This window comes from Protopterus annectens, chromosome 3.part0 (assembly GCF_019279795.1).
Source record: "Protopterus annectens isolate FY-2018-M chromosome 3.part0, PAN1.0, whole genome shotgun sequence".
Lineage (NCBI taxonomy): Eukaryota > Metazoa > Chordata > Ceratodontiformes > Protopteridae > Protopterus > Protopterus annectens.
In genome coordinates, this window is record NC_056731.1 from 793,623,766 (window position 1) to 793,643,271 (window position 19,506).

Below are 19,506 nucleotides of genomic sequence, written 5' to 3' on the forward strand. Positions count from 1 at the left end.
GTGGGAGTAACTTTATTTTCCCAAGGTTTCATGTGGTATAGCTGTTCTGCTTTTCATTTTCCTTTTACCAAGTTATCTTACCCTATAATTTACCTCACTTTTTTCTACAATTCAAAAGGACCTCGTAACTTTGTAGGGAATTTGCTTTCAGCAGTGGGTATTGACACAAGTACCTTACCCCTGGCATAAATGTTTTGAATTAAGCATTTTTTGTTACGTAGTTTCTGTTATGTCTCCTTGGCTCTCTACATGTGTTCTTTCACTATAGACACTAGAGATCTTAACTTGTCCTGTAGGTCTATAAAATGTTCTATCACACATTTAAATGGGGTTCCCCTTCCCATATATCGTTTGCTATATCTAGTTAGCTTCAGGGATGTCTGCTAAATAGCAGTTCAAATTACTTGAATCCAGTCGATGCTTCAGGTTCTTCCCTTACAGTAAAGTACAGAAACAGTGGTTCACAATTTTTTCTATTCATTTCTATACCATTTCATAACATAGACTTTAAAGTTTTATTATTTTATTAAAGTATATCACTGATCCAGCTGTTTGAAGGTGGTATACAGAGGTCCTTAGCTGTTTTCCTTAAAAAAAAAAACTGTTAAAAGTTCCTACATTATCCTGGAAATGAATGGGGTACCTTGGTTAGCAAGAATGTCTTGGGGAATTCCTACTTTAGAAAACAAGAAAAAAGCAGTAGTGGTTCTTTTTTATGGGCAAAGCATTTACTCTTCATATGGGCACTACCTCAAGAAATTTTGCTGCATAATCACTGATTACCAGGACACACTGACAGCCCTTGTGTTTTTATTATGTGGCCTGGAAAATATTATTTAATAGAACTGTTGGATATAAATTTGGTTGGAACAAGCTCTTTCTTGAGGATAAAAGTGCTTATTCATTAACAAAGTTATTTTTTCTGATGAAATAGATCCATCTTTATTATTATTTATTTTTTTTGTTTGTTTATGAGTGTTCTTTGAGTGAGATACAGAAAATGTTGTATATATATATATTATTATCTGTATACTATTTACATTAGGCCTGGGAGGGTGGCCTAATGGTTAAGATGTTTGCCTTACAAACACAAGGTGCAGGGTTTGAGTCTCACAAAGGATGATTGGCTAGGCTTAAAATGGCTCACAAGGGCAGTTAGCCTAGTACTAACCTATGAACCTATATGTATATACATATATACAAACACACACACACACACAGAGACACGTGTTTGTGTTTATAATATTAAAGTAAAACAGGAGATCTATTTGCAGTTGAGTAATACTTATTAAGAATTCCTGCATACAGTTATTTACAAATCAATATTCAATATATAGGCATGCAGTGTTTTTATTATTTTTTTCCTTATTTGTTTTGAAAAATGGTTAAAATAAAAAGCATATGTTTTACTATTGTAAAGTATTTTATGTGTATGCATGTGTATGTGTAAGTTTATTTATTTATTTAATTTACATATGTTGATTGGGAGAGCCCAACTGGATTACAAGCCATTTTCAGTGGAGGTCCAGGGAGAAAAGCTCCAAGAGAAAAATTTTTTACAAAACGTATCTTTAAGGACAGACTTTTGACATGCAATTTCCATAGAAGAGACTTTGACATACATATTAACTATTTTAAAGTTTGTGAATGTGAAATGCAATGAATAGCAGTTAATGCATAAATGTGTGTGTGTGTGTGTGTCTATATATATATATATATATATATATATATATATATATATATATATATATATATATATATATATATATATATATATATATATATATGTATTGCCTAATATATAATTGATATATGTTTATGTTTCAGGTTGTCTGGATTACAGCCACTATGCCATATCTGGTCCTAACTGTCTTGCTTCTTCGTGGCGTTACTCTACCTGGAGCCATGAATGGTATTAAAGCTTACTTGAGTGTTGATTTCTTACGGCTTTGTGAAGCATCGGTAAGTTATTTTCACAGAAGTTACATCAAACAGGAAATGGATAATAGAATAGAAACTTATTTTCTTTACACCATTTGCAGATATTGTTTATAAATTTTGCAGAATTCTTATACTGTTCTTTGGTCCACTAGGCATGCTGTAGTTTTGTATATAGTGGTAGAATTCTGATCATAAACAACTGTGCAACAGCACATATTATTGCACTAATGTGACAAACATAAAAGGCTTTTTCTCATAAAACAGTACAGCTGCGTGTTTAGTTTTCCTGTAAAAAGTCGCATAGAAATTTGCCCTTTCATTACAAAAATCTCTGTTTTGGTTTAGCACCGTGTTTTGTTGCATTGCTGCAACAGCATTATGTGTCAACCAAGATAATATTATTAGATTTAGTTCACTGTATAGCCAAGGTATGAAACTATCAAAGAGGCATAGTGAACTGCATTATTCCTACCTTATTAACCTTTCCTTTTTAGAGAAGGTCCGTATCACTGCTACATCAGAATAAGTGTGTGTGTGTGCGTGTGTGTGTGTGTGTGTGTGTGTGTGTGTATGTGTGTATGTATATATGTGTGTGTGTGTGTATTCCCGCATGCATGTTTGCTGTGTGGGTTTGTGTGTATGCATGTGTGTGTGTGTGTGTGTGTGTGTGTGTGTGTGTGTGCGCGTGTGTGCATGTGTGTGCGTGCGTGTGTGCGTGCGTGCGTGTGTGTATATATGTGTCTGTATTCCCACATGCATGTTTGGTGTTTGTGTGTGTGTGTGTGTGTGTGTGTGTGTGTGTGTGTGTGTGTGTGTGTGTGTGTGTGTGTGTATTGCTGGGATATAACAGTACTGAAATAGTATGCTGACAACCTCTACATTATCTCTAAAATTTGCACATGTATAATCGTGTACCCTACAGTGGAATGCATATAAATTTAATGTTTTATCTAATAGTTATAGAAAAATACAGAGTCAAAAAGGAATATACAAGAAACAGGATGCAACTAAAAAGGAAATGAGAATATTTTTACATGCCCATAGTTAAACCAGCACATCTGAATAATGTTAATGTGGTATAATTGTATACAATTTTATGTGAAGTAATTAGCAATGAAAAGACTTCAATTAATGTTAAATAACTGAAACTTGTTTTAAAGAAAAGTCCATTAAATAAATAGTTGTTTGTTTATTCTGCTAATGTCAGATGTCATGTGATCTTAAAATATCATATAAATTAAATGTGAGTTAGTAATCAGATAAGATCGGATGAAGCTTTGTTTGCAAAAGCACTTATTTGTCTTAGAAATTTGTTACTAAACTTTTGTCTGTAAGTGGTTCCTGGCTGATATTTTGTTGGACTGGTGCTTTTTTTGTGATAATCCCTTGGTGTATTATCTACTTTCTAAATATTACTCTAACTTACTTAGAAATTTAATAGAACAAATTTCGCATCAGCATACCTTTTCTGAAGACTAAGAAGCACACAACTCTAATGTCTGGCACTTTTGACTGACTGTAATCCTCAGAAATTTAACAGACAGAAAAAATATGATACAAAATAAAGACGTTTTGCAAAACCAGCAGGAGTTGAGAGCTGTGATGGTTATTGATATTTTGTTACTTATTTGCTGTGTTCAAGATGAAAAAATGTTTCAATGCATGAAAGAAAATTTTAATTATTATGATAGATAGAGTGAAATTTGTTTGGTGTTAAGGAGGCAGTAAGAGAGAAATACAGCAAGAAAGAGTGGCAGAATGTGTAAAAATAAGAGTAGCCGTAGTAGGCTTAGCCCAGAGTTATGCAGGAGTAAAGCCTTTTATTTGTTAAATGGTACTTAAATTGAGATTTGAAAAACTGACATGTTTTATTAGTTTAATGGTTGAAAGTACAGCTGTAAATCCTTTGGCTGTATTGCAGGCCTATACCAGTAATATTATGTGATTTGTTTATGATTAGTAACAATATGTCCTGACACTTTAGAGTTCAGTCTGGGGTGTAGAGTTTTATGACATTTTGTAGGACAGATTTCCAAGTTCATAAGTTACTTTGTGCACCATAGTAAGTAATCTTAGAGGTAGCTGGTGTGGTAATTCTAAGCAATTTAGTTATTTAAGGGCTAGGGCATCGCTGTGTTCTATAGTGGTGGCTGGTTGCACATTTTACTGTTTTGTTGTACCATTGCTGGAGCTTGTTTAGTTGTAAGGACTGGATTTTTGTTAGGATTGGGGCAGCTTACAGAAGAGATGGCAGCAGAAGAGTTGAGGATACGTGTTTTTGGAACATCAGTAAGAAAAGCTATAGATTGGTACAGTGAACCTAGTTTCTGATGATTTTTTTTTTTTTTTGATTACCTGTGATATATGAAGATCACATTTCATTTGGTCATCAATGATGGCATACTAGTTTAATGACTGTTATTGGTGGTGGTAATGGTAAATGTGGGCTTCTGGGCCAGTAATTGTTTTGGTGCAAATAGTAATAATTTTCCTTTTTAGGGTTTAGGAGAAGTTGTGCATTGCTTAATCAATTTTCAGTAAAGATAACTGACTGCTGAGGGACAACTTGGAGGTAAGGGAGGGTTTTTGCCGAACAGATTAGGGTGGTTGTTAGCATACTGCACTATGTTGTATAGAACCCAGAATGACCCTGATAGAGGCAGGTAGACAACTGGAGAAGTAATTTTGCCACTTGACTGCTTGTGCCACATTAAGGAGATAGTTGTGCAACCAGACGAGTGATGAAAGGGTGAGCTCTGTGGTGTCTAGCTTGTGCAGGAGTTTCTGATGAGGTAGTATATCAAAAGCTTTTAAATGATCTAGAAGTAAGGCAAAGACCAACTTTCCCTCATTTCTTTATGCATTAACAGTGTTCACAAAGTAAAGTAATGCAGTTGCTATGCTATGATGTGCACAGAATCCACTATAGGTGATGGAGAGGAGTTTATTGTCTAGTAGGTATTTTAATAGCTGTGTGGTAATAATAATAATAATAACCCTATTTTAACCAGGTATTCCAACTGGATACACAGTCCCTTTTCAGGAGTGACCTGGGAGCAATGCCTGGTTAAGTGGCTTGCTCAAAATCATACAGTAGGCACATTAGGGCTGAGCCAGTTCAACGCTGAATCACAAAAACTACAATTTGTAACCTTACCCTATGCACCAACTGCCAAATGCATGCTGATTATGTATTTTTCTTGTATTTTAGATAATGGAGATAATATGGCTATTGGCCGAACGTTAGACAGGTCAGTAGAGGGTCCACCTTTGTGGAGAGCTATAACATAAGATATTTTCCAGACTATTGGAACTTTGTTTTCTAGTATGGAGCAATTGATCAAAACAGTGATAGGGTAGGTGATAGTTTTGGCTGCCATTTTTAGGTATTTTTAGGTATGCTATCTGGCTACAATACTGTGGGTTTTAGTTGTTTTAGAATTTTTATGACAGTTCTAGATACAGGTTTGAAGACACATGGAGTAGTCATAGTTGATTTGTGGTGGAACTGAGAGAATTGCTGGTTAAGGATAGTACACATTGGATAAAGAAGGTATTGATCTGGTCTGCTATGCTGTCATTGGAATTTTGTGTATTAATCGTTGGCTGAGTGGCCTGCCCAGGGTTTAATAGCTTGTTTATGATCCTCCAGACAGATATGGAATTATTATCAGTGATTTGTTTTTCAGAGTAGAATTTTTTCTTATTTCTGATGAAATTTTTTTAGCCTGATTATGCAAATTTTTGTAGGTAGATTTGGGATTGTTTTATTTTGTTTCTTGTCCACTCCAGCCATGATTTGTCCGTCTGGACTATGAGCTTCCTTCTGTTTTTTGATAGCAAGGAGCAGGATTGGCTTTAGCCCTTTTGCTTCTAAGGTGAGACAGAGATATGCTTGATATGCTATGACATTCTGAATTGCAGAAATATAATGCGGACATCTTGAAATTAATATGGAAGATACTTAGCATATTCAAAACAGACGCTGATTGAATTATTGAAATGATTGTTTTATGCACTATGTATATGTGTTTTTGTGTGCGTGTGTGTGTGTGTGTGTGTGTGTGTGTATGTGTGTGTGTGAGAGAGACAGTGTGTGTGTGTGTGTGTGTGTGTGTGTGTGTGTGTGTGTGTGTGTGTGTGTGTGTGTGTGTGTGTGTGTGTGTGTGTATGTGTGTGCGCGCACGCGCGCGCGTGTGTGTGTGTATGAAAGCCAGTTTCGATTGATGCTTTGACTGAAAAAAACTGATAAAAATTACTGTTTTCTGAAGTGCTTCTATACTATAGTGTGGGCCAGTCTCTTACACTGAAAATAAACTGAGCTATTAATAAGTAACATAGTTCATGGGGTTGCTGACTGTTCCGTATCTGTGGAACCCATTAGTGTATATCAATAATGGGTGTAAGTGGAAGGTGCAGGAGATTGCAGCCTCCAGAAAAGGATGATAGATTTATGATTTTTGCTCATGACATTTATGATTGTTCACATATTACCCTCTTTTTTATGCATTTGTTCAGTGATTTTGGCACTTTCTATTTTTGATTGTGTTTAGTGGTTTATATTTATATAAGTTGTTTCAGGATAAAGACATTTTCTTTCTTAACATGAATCATATTGGGCACAGAATCCACACACTGCAATACTTTTATGGAGATAACTATGGAAGTCAGCAGTGCAGTCTGTGCTTAAACTGTCAGAATTAACGTTCATTATGCATTTACACAGAAGCAGATGTTAGTGGAGCTGTACTCTGATGGGAAACCCTGCTATATCAAAAGGATTCTCTGAGAGAATAACGTGCTGTGGACAGTTTATGAATTTGACATTAGAAATGTGGACAGGCTCTTATTTAAGTTATTGGAAACGTGTCTAACAAAAACAAGTGGTAGTAGCATAGCAAGATACATATATTTATTTCCTTGATTCTAGATATCTGGATGGTACAATTTTTCAGCTTTAACTCTTATATTTTACGACACTGACTAGGGCCAGACAGCCAACACTGCTGGGATGCAAGAAGGAAGGATTTGCACTTTTGTTTAATGTTTGAAATCAGTGTGTGTATGTGTGCAGCGTCAGCAGTTCCTGTGACTTGCACTTATACATGTGCAAATCTACGCTTTCTATGTGCACCTCAAATATAGCCTGAGTAATTCCTTGAACTGCTGTACTTTCTCTCCAGTCAACTTCCAGATTTTCAGCCTGGTCTCTGTTGACCTTAGAGCCTTTTCTGACCACTGCTTGCAGCTGAATGTGCCACAAGTGGTTTATGCTGTGGGTTGACTATTTCACTGGGAATGACTTTGCAATCACAGAGTCTATCCCTGTGCCCTTTCCTTACTAGGAAAGTCTTCCCAAATTCCATGCTGGCCGCTCTTGTATGTGATCCTGTGATGGTCTCTCTTTCTAAACCATGTGTTGGCTACTATCAAGCCAGACAGAAAGTCTTCCCAAATTCCATGCTGGCCGCTCTTGTATGTGATCCTGTGATGGTCTCTCTTTCTAAACCATGCGTTGGCTACTATCAAGCCAGACAGGACTGTAGAATAGCCTCTGCTTCTTTATTCCTGTTACCCTACCCATGTGGACCCAGGCAGTCCTCATATCCTGTTCTGTATGTCCCAATATGTGCATTCAGGTCCCCCATTATCAACCCCATTTCCTGTTGTCCTACTTTATCTAGTAGGCCGTAAACTGTACTCTGAATGTAATCTTGTTTTCACTGTCACAACCCTGCTGCAGGGCATCGGCTGAGATTATAAATAATGTCTTATCATTAGACTGGAGTCTGATTGCCATGAGTCTGTCGCTAATTCTGATGACATTCCTCACTGCTTTCTGAAGTCTCTCTCTCTCTCACCACAATTCATACACCATTTGTAGCCTGCCCTTCTCTTGCTAAATTGCCCTTCCATCTTGTCTCTTGGATAAATAAGATGTCCAGCCTCCTCCGTACCATCATGTCATCCACTTCCAAGCTCCATCCTGTCAGCGAATCTACAGTGTAGCAATTCTTAGTTTATGTTTGACAGGTTGATTAGTTTTACGTCCAGCTTTCACTCAGCAGAGCTATTCTTGGTAACCCAGGCTGGACAACTGGACACCAGCTTACCAGTAGCTTATTGACTGAAGGCTGATGGGCTTTATGGTGTGTATATGCTGTCCAATAGGGGCATATACTGTACACCCCTCCCACCATTAGCATGGTAACATGGGTCCCTGGCGTAGGTTGGAGTAGACCATGTCATCAACCCACTTATCACCGGCACGTACCCATGGCCATTTTGGAGACATTAGTCAACATGATCGAATCACCTAGAACCATGTTTTACATGATTGACTGATATTCTTGCATGGGTCCCTGGTGTAGGTTGGAGTAGGCCGGGTCCTCAACCCACTTATCACTGGTAACTACCCATGCCCGTTTTGGAGACATTAGTCAACATGATCGAATCACCTAGAGCCATATTTTACATAATTGAGTGATATTCTTGCATGGGTCCCTGGCATAGGTTGGAGTAGGCTGGGTCCTCAACCCACTTATCACCTAACTACCCATGCCCATTTTGGAGACATTAGTCAACATGATCGAATCACCTAGAACCATATTTTACATGATTGAGTGATATTCTCCACAGTCCCCTCCTTGCATGTGTGCTTAGGTAGGGCTGGGGAGAAAAAAAATGGAAAAACAAACTGTGAGCCACTCTTGATGGTTGCCTGGATGATAGCCGTATTGGTCGGCTCTCACTTGGTCGGGAACAAATGGGGTGATTGACCAAGACAGGTTATGATCAACAGGTAGCAGGGGTTAAATTCCACAAAAAATGACTCTAAGATATTGGTGCTGTACAAACATCATGTGTAAAACATTCCAAATTTGTATGAACTCTAATTTATTGGAAAGATATCTAAAAGAAAATTGAATTGTCTTTCTAGTAAGAGCTACATAATTATTTCCATGTTTTTAGGTATTATGAAGCTGCAGTGGTTAGCATTAAATATTGTATGTTAATAAGTTCACAAATAGCAGACACACAAGACGGCAGTTGCAGAATGGAAACATTTATGATTTCACTTTCCCTTGCGTGAATGGGTGTGTGTACACGTGTGTGTTTACCACTACTATATGCTTGCCATCAAGCATCACCACCATGTGTGCATTACCAAACATTCTACCTACATAGCCTTTCACAGTACCTGAGCCTCATTTACACTTTAAAAGAGAAAAAATGGGGTAATGTAAAGCCAGTGGGGACGATGGCTACATAACATGCGAGCTGTTATCATTAGTAATGGATTGTTGGGCAAAAGTAGTGATCAGGTGAAGCACTACAGATGAGTAAAGTGTGGTTTGGTGGCTGAAATGCTTGGGAAGATGTCTGTGTTGTTTGTGGAACTTCTGTATTTGGGGGGGGGTCTTTTTGCTTATGTCATAACTATCCCCTATGTGGTCCTAGTGGTATGCCTGAGGTGTAGACATGCAGGAGGCATGCAACATATCACCCTGCTCAGCAGCATCAGCTCAACTACTGCTTCCAGCTTCTCTTTTGGCACACCTACCTAGTGGCATCCCCAGCATCCACTAGGAGTCACAACTGGAGATGCCCACGAGACCACTCACCCACCCAGAGATGGCTGCACACATCCCTCCTGCCACTCCATCAGTCACCCATAACTCTAACTGAACCCAGGTTGCCTGGATTGTAGTTAGAGCTGTATCTCTCTACACCACTGGAGCGGCACTGTGACAGCAGAGTTGACAGATATACATCAAGAAGCAGAGCAGTCACAGGGACTGCTGATGGTGACAAATAGTAGACTGGGACAGCTTGAAAACAAAAATCTGAAACAGTGGAAAGTAATATAATGGGGTTCAAAATTTTGGTCACTAAATGTGAACATTTCAAAAATAAGAACTGCCAAGAAAATGTTTGAGTAGTTGGGCTGAAGGAGGTGATAAAGGAACAAGGCGACATTTACTTCATTGAGCAAAAGCTAAGAGAAACATTGGCTGAGGTGCTGTATCTGGATTTATAAGTACACAGAGCCCACACAGTTGAGTAAACAACTAATAGTGGAAAACCCAGACATTTTATTGTTAAATTGCAGTTATCAGTGGAAGGAGTGGCTGGTATAGCAAGAAGCTTTGTGGAAGGGTTTTGTAACGGTAGTAGAGAGAGTGTGAAAATATTGGAAGATTATTCCCTGAATGCATATGCAGAGTGACAATAGATGACTCCAGGTGTGAAACTGGAGGAGGGAAAGGACTGCTTTATGATTATTTTACTTGGTAACTTTACAGGTAGTGTGGAAAACAGAAACATACTGGGTATACATTTGATTTGAAGATCAAGTAAGTTGTGGATGAGGACAGTAAGCTCTAATGCTCAAAGATATCGAAAGGAAAGGAGTGAAGTAAGCCAGTCAGTTCAAGGATTAGGATATGAACCACTGACCAATGGGGGGGGGGGTCTGTGATATGGGCACAGGGCAAAGTGGAGGAGAGGGCCAAAATATAGTCAAGCTGGTTATCTCAAAATGCACTCTCTCGAAGCACTCCTTAAAATGGAGAACATCGACATCTGTGCATTGACCGAGACCTGGTTCAAGGCTCCAGAGAGCACCCCGGCACTATCAGGCTATAATTCATACCACGCCTTTTGGCCCCTAAATCTGTACCAAAGCACTAAAGGCAGTGTTGTCTCCATATTCATAAAGGATATGCATACCTTCAGACTAGTAGCCCAACATAATGCTTCAGAGATACTTCAGGTACAACTAACACTGGGTAAAATCCAGGTTGTAGCCTGCTATAGATCCCCCACCATGTCCTAAGACTCCCACTCCACATTCCTAAACACACTGGAAAATATTAAGGTGCAGCCCAATACCCTTATACTGGGAGACTTTAACTACCTCTCCATTAACTGGGAAAATTACTAATGTACCAACACACTTGCTCAATGTTTTCTGGAATTCATTAATTTCAATGCCCTAGACAAACTCATTCTTAACCCTACCAGGGGCAGAAACATCCTTGACCTCATCATTGCTAACATGGGTGACCATTGCTCTACACCAGTAATCAACCCCTCCCTGGTCAGATCTGACTGCAGGCTAATCATCATGGATATCCACATCCCACCATCACCCCCTAAAGGAAACCACAGTAAAAAAACTTCTCCAAAGCCAATTTTGGGCTTCTAAAAACAGAGGTGGTTAATTCACAATACCCATGCAAATGGAAAATAGGTGCATGACTGCTGAATCATACACCAATGCTCTATATGAGCACATACACAAAGGCATGGAATGGGCCATTCTAAACAGAAACCAAGACACTCTCCTCCAAAAAAAGGAAGCCAATCTGGTGGTCCCCCACCATAAACAAACTCTACAACAGATGGAAAAAACTGTTGCAGAAAAGGGTGAATTCCCAAGACTGGAAAAGCTCCCTTGTTAGCCTCAGTAAAAAACTGAGATCCATCATCAAATCCTCTATCTAAAGCTAGCTACGAAAACAAAATTGCTGCAGAGTCTAAAGACAACCACAAGGCATTCTATAGTTATGTCAAGAATCTACATGGCAATACTCAGATCTGCTCTGAGTTACAGCACAATGGCAATACATATACAGAACCAACTGATATTCCCAACATATTGGCCGACAGGTTCAGTGCGAACTTTACCCCCCTTTCACCCCCTAAAGGGCTTATCACAATACCTGAGGAATGCCAAGTCCCTATTATCACAGCTACACAGGTAAAAACCACACTGTCCAAAGCCACGAATACAGCTTCCATGGGACATGATAATATCCCTGGCTATGTTCTACATGAATTACAAAGTGAACTGGCACCACAACTGAGTACCCTGTTCAATCACAGCCTCATTTCAGGCTTTGTTCCTACCGAATAGTGCACTGCTACAATCATCCCACTGCACAAAGGGGAGAGCGACTACAAAGTCTAATATGTAAGGCTATGGAGCGCATCATCTTGGACCTTATAAATAAGGACATAGGGAATCTCCAAACTCTGGAACCCATGCAGTCTGAGTTTGTGAAAGGCATATCATGCCTGCTCAACCTGATAGACTTCTTCGAGTCTGTCACCAGAACTGTGGATAGGTAGTTCACACAGCCTACCTAGATCTTACCAAGGCCTTTGACACCATCCCTCACACAGGAATCATAGCTAGACTCACTAAACTAGGCATAAACCCTTATGTCATAAGATGGGTTGCTAACTGGCTCACTGATAGAACCCATAATGTGAAAGTAGCGGACTCCAAATCTGACTACCGTCCAGTTACAAGTGGTGTCCCACAGGGATCAGTCCTAGGTCCGCTCCTGTTTGGCATCTACTTCTCTGAAGTTCCAGCCAACACAAAGGGACTCTGGCTGACCAAGTTCACAGATGATTGCAAACTGGGAGCCATTATTGATTCTCCAACTGATGTAGGCATTCTACAATAAGGCCTCACTGACACCAGTGACTGAAGCCAGAACCATGGCTTTAAGCTCAATGTCAAAAAGTGCATTGTCATTCCCTCTGGGAAAAATTCGGTGCCCATGAACTACCACATATGCGGTAGCCCACTCAACACTGAAGGTGTGATAAGAGACCTGGGGACACAGGTTGACAACAACCTCTCCTTTGATAATCACATTGCCACTGTAGTCAGAAAGTCCTTCTATGTGGCACATCTCATTACAAAAGGTTTCTCATCCAGGAAGAAAAAGGTCATAATTCCTTTCTACTCGTCCCTCATTAGACCTATTATAGAATGCAATGGGTCTATATCAATTCAACGAAACAGATCATTGAATACAACAACCTTGAACTTCTAACCACGAAATCTAAAAACATCAAAAGCTCAGAACAGTGAATTTTTTCCCTGGGAAAAAATTCACTGTTCCGAGAAACACACACACACAACACAAGCACACCAAAAAAACAGCAATCCACACACATACACTTAAAATCCTACATCTAACCCTACACTTAACTGTGCATACAGTACTATCTATCCACTATCCTTAAATCAAACCCTAACCCTAAGGTCCGTCACTATCGTACACTCACCTCACCTGCGCCCTAACCTTAACTCACATACCCAGCCCTAACCCTAAAGTCTATCACTATCGCACACTCACCTCACCCGCACCCTTACCCTAACTCACATACCCTGCCCTAACCCTAAAGTCTGTCACTATCACACACTCACCTCATCCACGCCCTAACCCTAACTCACATACCCCACCCTAACCCTAAAGTCTATCACTATCGTACACTCACCACACCCGCGCCCTAACCCTAACTCACATACCCTGCCCTAACCCTAACGTCCACACAATCGCACACTTACCTGAACCCAACCAGTAACATTCCACCACAGTGCTGAAAATAGTGAAGCCACAGAAACGGACAACCAAATTCTTTCCCTAGGAAAAAATTTGGTTATCTGCAGCTTTGCTATTTTCAGAGTTCGCTGTTTTCAGGTCGATATTAGACCATTCGAAATATTAACACATCGATGATCTAATATAGACCCAAATACAATGCCTCATTTGGTATGTACCTCACTAGACACCCACAACAACTGGAAAGACCACAAAAATACCTCACTAAGAGGATCTTAGGCCTTAGACACATGCCCTATATGGACAGACTCAAAAAACTCCAGCTATACTCTCTCTCTTATCACCTACTTAGAGGCGATCTCTGCTAGACCTACAAAACCATGTCTGACTCAGAGCTGCTAGATATGCTACACCTAAAGAAATCCCAATCCCTCTATTCCACACGCTCCAGGGACCTAAACCTCATTAACACAATAAACAGAACATGCTGGAGGGACATGTTCCTAACCCAGAGACTTTCCATACTCTGGAACAAGCTTCCCATTCATGCAAGCAGAGCACTTCACTCGCACTCTTTAAGAGAAATCTTGATGAGTGGATGGGCAATAGGAAGTTCACCCTGGGGATCACTTCAATGGCCTTGCTTGACAGGGGCACTGGGAACTAACTTTGGGTGGCATGATGCCAGGGAATCTTCTTGGGCTAGGCTTATATAGGCTCCAGGGCCATTAGCCTAGTACACACCTATGAACCTTTGAACCTAAAACTGAAATGTAAGAAGTGAGTAAGGAAGTGTTTCACTTCCATTCAGGATAAAACAGATGAACAGTTGTGGGTTCAATTCAAGCAGCTTTATTACACACAAACACATTATGAATGAGGCTTTGTAACTTAAACTTAAATAAACTTATAAACAGATTGACTATCACACTCATACATGCTAACACTCTGACTGTTCTCTTAAAATGGCACTGCTGCCTGCATGTACTCACTATTTATATGCGTGTACTTACTTGGAAATGCTTCTTAAAGGTACATACACATGCTCTGCTCTACAGGAAATAACAGGATGCAATGGTGTTCATGGAGCAGAAACCCCTACTCCATTGAACAGAATCGATTATGTGAAAGGTCAGAGAGAGAGAGAGAGTGAGAGAGAGAGACGGAGACAGATCCAACAGTAGACAGATGATTAAAACTTTTGCAGATCTTCATATCTGCAATTACTCTGTTGATGAAGTTGGGAAAGGAATGGAAGGAAGAAGGGAAGAAATGATTCTGGAGCAGAGAGGAGAGCAGTTGAACTTCAAAACAAAGATATGACAGAGGAAATAGGCCTATGAACAAATGAGCCAAGAAGGAACTAAAGTGTGATATACATTTTATGGAGTAGAACTTAATTTACTGGAAAGTATATAAGGCTAGATATGGTACTCAGTCAAGCTTGCTAGATGACCTGTTACAGGACATTTTTTTTCTTTTGTGCTTGTATCTTTTCCCTGCTTTATTAAAGGGAGAAACAAATATTGTGGAGGAGGACAAACTGTTGATGGGCATAGAAGGCTGGAGAAAAAGATTGAATTGAGGAGTAGCTCAAGAAGAGTTTAATAGCTATTTAGTCTCATATGAAATGCCATGGAAAGAATTATCATGGAAATTATCAATAATGACATAACAAACCTCCAGACAGTGGACCCAACGCAGTTTGGTTTCACCAAGGGCAAGCCATGCCTACTCAGCCTGATGGACTTCTTTGAGAAGGTCACCAAAGCAATGGATGACAGCAAAATGGTTTGCACTGCCTTCCTTGACCTGGCCAAGAAATTTGGCATGATACCCCACTTGTGCATTGTTGAAAAACTCAAGAGGTTAAGTAGAAACCCTTATGTCACCCAGTGGATAGTCAGCTGGCTCAGAGACAGGATCCAAGAAATTAGAATTGGGGAGTGCTCCTCTTCAAAGAGACCAGTCACAAGCAGAGTCCCTCATGGATTGGTCCTGGGACCATTCATTTTTGACATTTACTTCTCTGAAGTTAAGACCAATCTCAATGGCCTCTAGCTAACTGAATTTACAGATGATTGCAAATTAGGAAGAGTCATAGAATCCCGCACTGACACAAATGTTCTCTAAGAAGGGCTGACAGACACGTAACTGGTGTCAGAGCCATGGACTAAAACTAAATTCCAAGAATCCTTTGGGAAGTCATCCACTCTCTGATTGCTGTCACATTGACAACATACCCCTAAGAGCTGACCTAGTAGTCAGGGACTTGGGGATACATATAGACAGTAATCTACAGTAGTGACAGAATTATTGTATGTTGTGCAACTTATAAATAAAGGTATGGCATCTAGGTCCAAGAAAGTCATTGTTCCATTGTATTAGGCATTCATCAAACCTACAGTGGAGTACAATGCCCCCTTTGGCATGTATCTAACCAAGCATATCCATCAATTGGAATGACCATGGAAGTTTCTCACTAAAAGAATACAAGGCGTAAGTAACATATCCTATGCAGGCCACCTTAAGGCTCTGTCTCTTTATTCTGTCTCTAACAGGCTGTTGAGGGAAGATCTATGCCTGGCATACAAGGCATTGCCAGACTCCACCCTGATGGACCTCCTACATATCTGCAAAACAAATAGCACCAGAATTACCTATTCTAAAGACTTAAACCTCGCCTGTGATATAAATAGGACCTACTGGCCTAGACTGGTATGTATTCCAAAGACTACCCCTTCTCTGGAACAGGCTGTCAATCCATGTGAAGCAGAGTTCCTCCCTAATCCAATTCAAATGTAACTTGGACAGTTAGATGGGGAACAGGAAATTGATCCAGGGCTTGGCACCTATGTCTATAATGGACACAGGCAGCTTGTAAATGGTTCATCTCCCAGGCCCATGCTTACACTTATCAAGGCTACCAGAACTTTTCAGAGATTTGGGATGCATGGCTAGGCTTACAAAGGCCCTTGTGGTTGTTAGCCCTACTAAACACCTATGAACCTATGAATGTATAAGAAGAGAGTTTGACTGAAAATAATGGACATTTTCTTTGGAATCTGGTTGAGGCAATTCAGCAGACAAAGGAAGGGAATCTATTCCCTTTGAGAGTAGTATTTTATTGTATTTTGAGATGAAGTGAAATATAAGGATGATGCTAATTTGCTTATGGACTAGATCTTCTTCCAGACAGAAACAGAAAGGGAAAGTCTGCAAATATGGTCATTTTGACAACATTAGGACAATATTATTGCAGAGATGTTACAGAAGAGGAATGCAGTTTATGTTATTTCAGCAGGCTACTGAACATTCATACATGCTGGCTGAACTTTGCTTTATTTTGTATATTTTCTGCATGAAGAGTTTTAACAAGCAAATTCAAATGTGAATAAATTCAACTGTTCATTTCAAGGGAGGGGTTCAATTTGCAAAAAAACAAGTTAGAATATCTTGGGGAAATTATATATATATATATATATATATATATATATATATATATATATATATATATATCTATATATATATAAAATTTGTGGAATAGTTATTTAGTATAAAACTCGAAAATGTTTTTTTTTGTTTTGTTATGTACATATACGTTCATAAGTTTTAACTGTGAGAGAGAAATATTTAGATAACAGTTTTTGAAATTTGGAATAGCTTTATAAAATGAAATTGATTAGTTTGCACAGTCACATGACCAAAGAGGAGGAGATGCTCATTGTGACAAGTTTTAAGAGGAGAACAGGAAACAATGTATCTCTATGTTTTACATAAGTGGGGTACTTTATTTTGGGTCTATATTATATCCTCAAACGCTTAAAAAAGCGAACGCTGATTGATCTAATTTATTTTCGCGAAACTGCAAATTATCGAAGCAGCAGAAACTCAAATTTTTTCCTAGGGAAAGAATTTGGTTGTCCGTTTCTGTTGCTTCGGTATTTTCAGTGTTATGGTGGAAAGTTACCGGTCAGATTCAGGTAAGTGTGCGATTGTGTAGATGTGAGTGATAAGGTGATTTAGGTGAGTTAGGGTTAGGGCTTGGGTTAGGTGTGTGTGCGATTGAGTGGACATGAGGGTTAGAGCGGATTTAAGTGAGTTAGGGTTAGGGAGCGAGTGAGGTGAGTGTGCGATAGTGACGGACCTTAGGGTTAGGGTTTGGGTTAAGGTAAGTGGGTAGTTAGTGGTGTGTGCATAGTGTAGTGTAGGGTTAGGTATCAGATTTTAGGTGTATCTGTGTGGATTTCTGTTTGTTTGGTGTGCTTGTGTTGTGTGTATGTGTTTTGGATCAGCAATTTTTTTCCCTGGGAAAAAAATCGCTGATCTGACAGTTCGAGATTGTAAGCTTTCACTTAAATTAGGTCGATCAATCAGGGTTCGCTTTTTTAAGTGTTCAATGATATAATATAGACCCTTTATTTTGGTATGTTAGGGAAATGGCTACATATTAGTACTGTGGGGATACTGAGAGGTTTGATTTGGTAAGTAATAATTATATATCTGGGAAAATAAATTTAGTTTTAGAGCAGGCTGGGGGGAGGGGTAAAGTGACTAAACAATAGGCTTTATTGAATTAGAACTGTAGGAAGATGGAGGGAAATGGAATGAAAAGGGCACAATGTATAATGTAAGGGAAGAAATATTTCTATCAGAAGTCAGTAATGGGGATCACTGGTTGAGAAGAGAGAGACAGGTGTGCATTAAGATCTGTAAGTTGTGTTACTAAGTTAATAAACAAGATTGGGCTACAGGTCCATATGAAAGGAGAAATGAAGTTGAAAGTTGAATCTTATTTTTAATTTTATTAGTAGCCTTTATGGGGGAAGATAGTGAATAGTAAATTTTATGCTATAAAGTTTTTTTAGCAGGCGATGGGTTTCTATCTATTAATATGTGCCGAGATCAAAACATATGGTGGTATATGAAGAGTGGGATAGGTTGATTACACAGTATAGGCAGAGCAAAGTTAGGCAGTAGGGAGGTAAAATGGACTGTATTTAGAACTAAGTAAGGAATTAAGTATGATATTTGACATTTTCTGGAGTTAGTAACAAAGGTGACATTTAAAGTGATGGGAAGGGAGAGATTTTGAATCAAAAGAATGAACATGGAAGCTACAAACGGCAAATGAATCACTGGTGTGGATAACTGAGAAGCTGGAAAAATGATTTGTTAATGTTTCTTATGTCTGGGCAGATTAAGTCTAATGATAGACAGAGTGATATAAAGTAGAATGGGTTGTTAGACCCACAGGAGTGGAGTAGTGATAGAATAATCATTGATCAGAGGCCAGCAATGTCTATAATGTATCTTGGTCAGGTGGAGTTTTCTTCCTACTAAGGACCTTTTGGGCCTACCTTCATTGAAGTGATGGGGAAATACAATAGAATGGAAGGAGCAAGTGTTGAATATAGCTAGGTGGAACCTGGGGAGATTGTGAAGATGAAACTGATGAACCGCAATAAAGTGATGGGATGGTGGTGAAGACCACTTGAAAGGCAGGTTGATGGAGAAGACACAGAAATGTAGTGAAGGAAGTATAAGAGCTAGAAAATAGATTGAAGAAGTGACAGGAATGGATTAAGATGGTAGGGTATGTTTAGGTGGAGGATATCAAGATGCTTAGTGCTCAAACAAAAGACGAAGGGGAGTCATAAATGGAAGCAACACTTTCCAGAACTGGTGTTACAGTGATATGGGCAAGGGTGGGTGAAATTAAATTAATCGTTTGGAAGGTGAAGGATCAAAGGAAGAAAGTACAAGTTACTGCATTGAGATCAGAGAGAAGGATAGTTCACAGAAGTGCAGAAGTTAAAGATGTCTTCCATGAGGTTTATAGACAGTAATATATACAAAGAGGAAGCCAATATGTTAATTTCAAGAAATATAAGAGGTAGTGCTGAGGAAGGTTGGTAGAGAAAGATTAGGTTGAAAAACTGAAATAGGGAACTTATAAGTTATTGGGTATGTGAAAAGGGGAAAGGTGAGGGAGGCCATATGGATACCCTACTGATTTTTATAAACTTATGGAGGCACAGATAAGAGAAGCCCTTATGAGCATATTTAATGAGATGTTAGAAATGGGTGAAATGCTTAAAGCAATGTATGAGGCTTAAATAATGCTTCTATATAAAGGGAATGGAGAGTTTCAAGGTTAGGCAAACTAAAGCCCCATTTTTTTCTATGACACTAA

General features: G+C 39.1%; 1 protein-coding gene across 1 annotated transcript in view; it reads left to right on the plus strand.

The window, feature by feature from the left end:
* The window catches only part of SLC6A3 (solute carrier family 6 member 3), an 881,868-nt gene that overhangs the window by 307,349 nt on the left and 555,013 nt on the right, over window positions 1-19,506 (plus strand). The window contains exon 6 of the mRNA XM_044065141.1: window positions 1,828-1,962. Within this exon, the coding sequence (XP_043921076.1) occupies window positions 1,828-1,962 (135 nt within the window). The remainder of the gene's footprint in view (window positions 1-1,827; window positions 1,963-19,506) is intronic.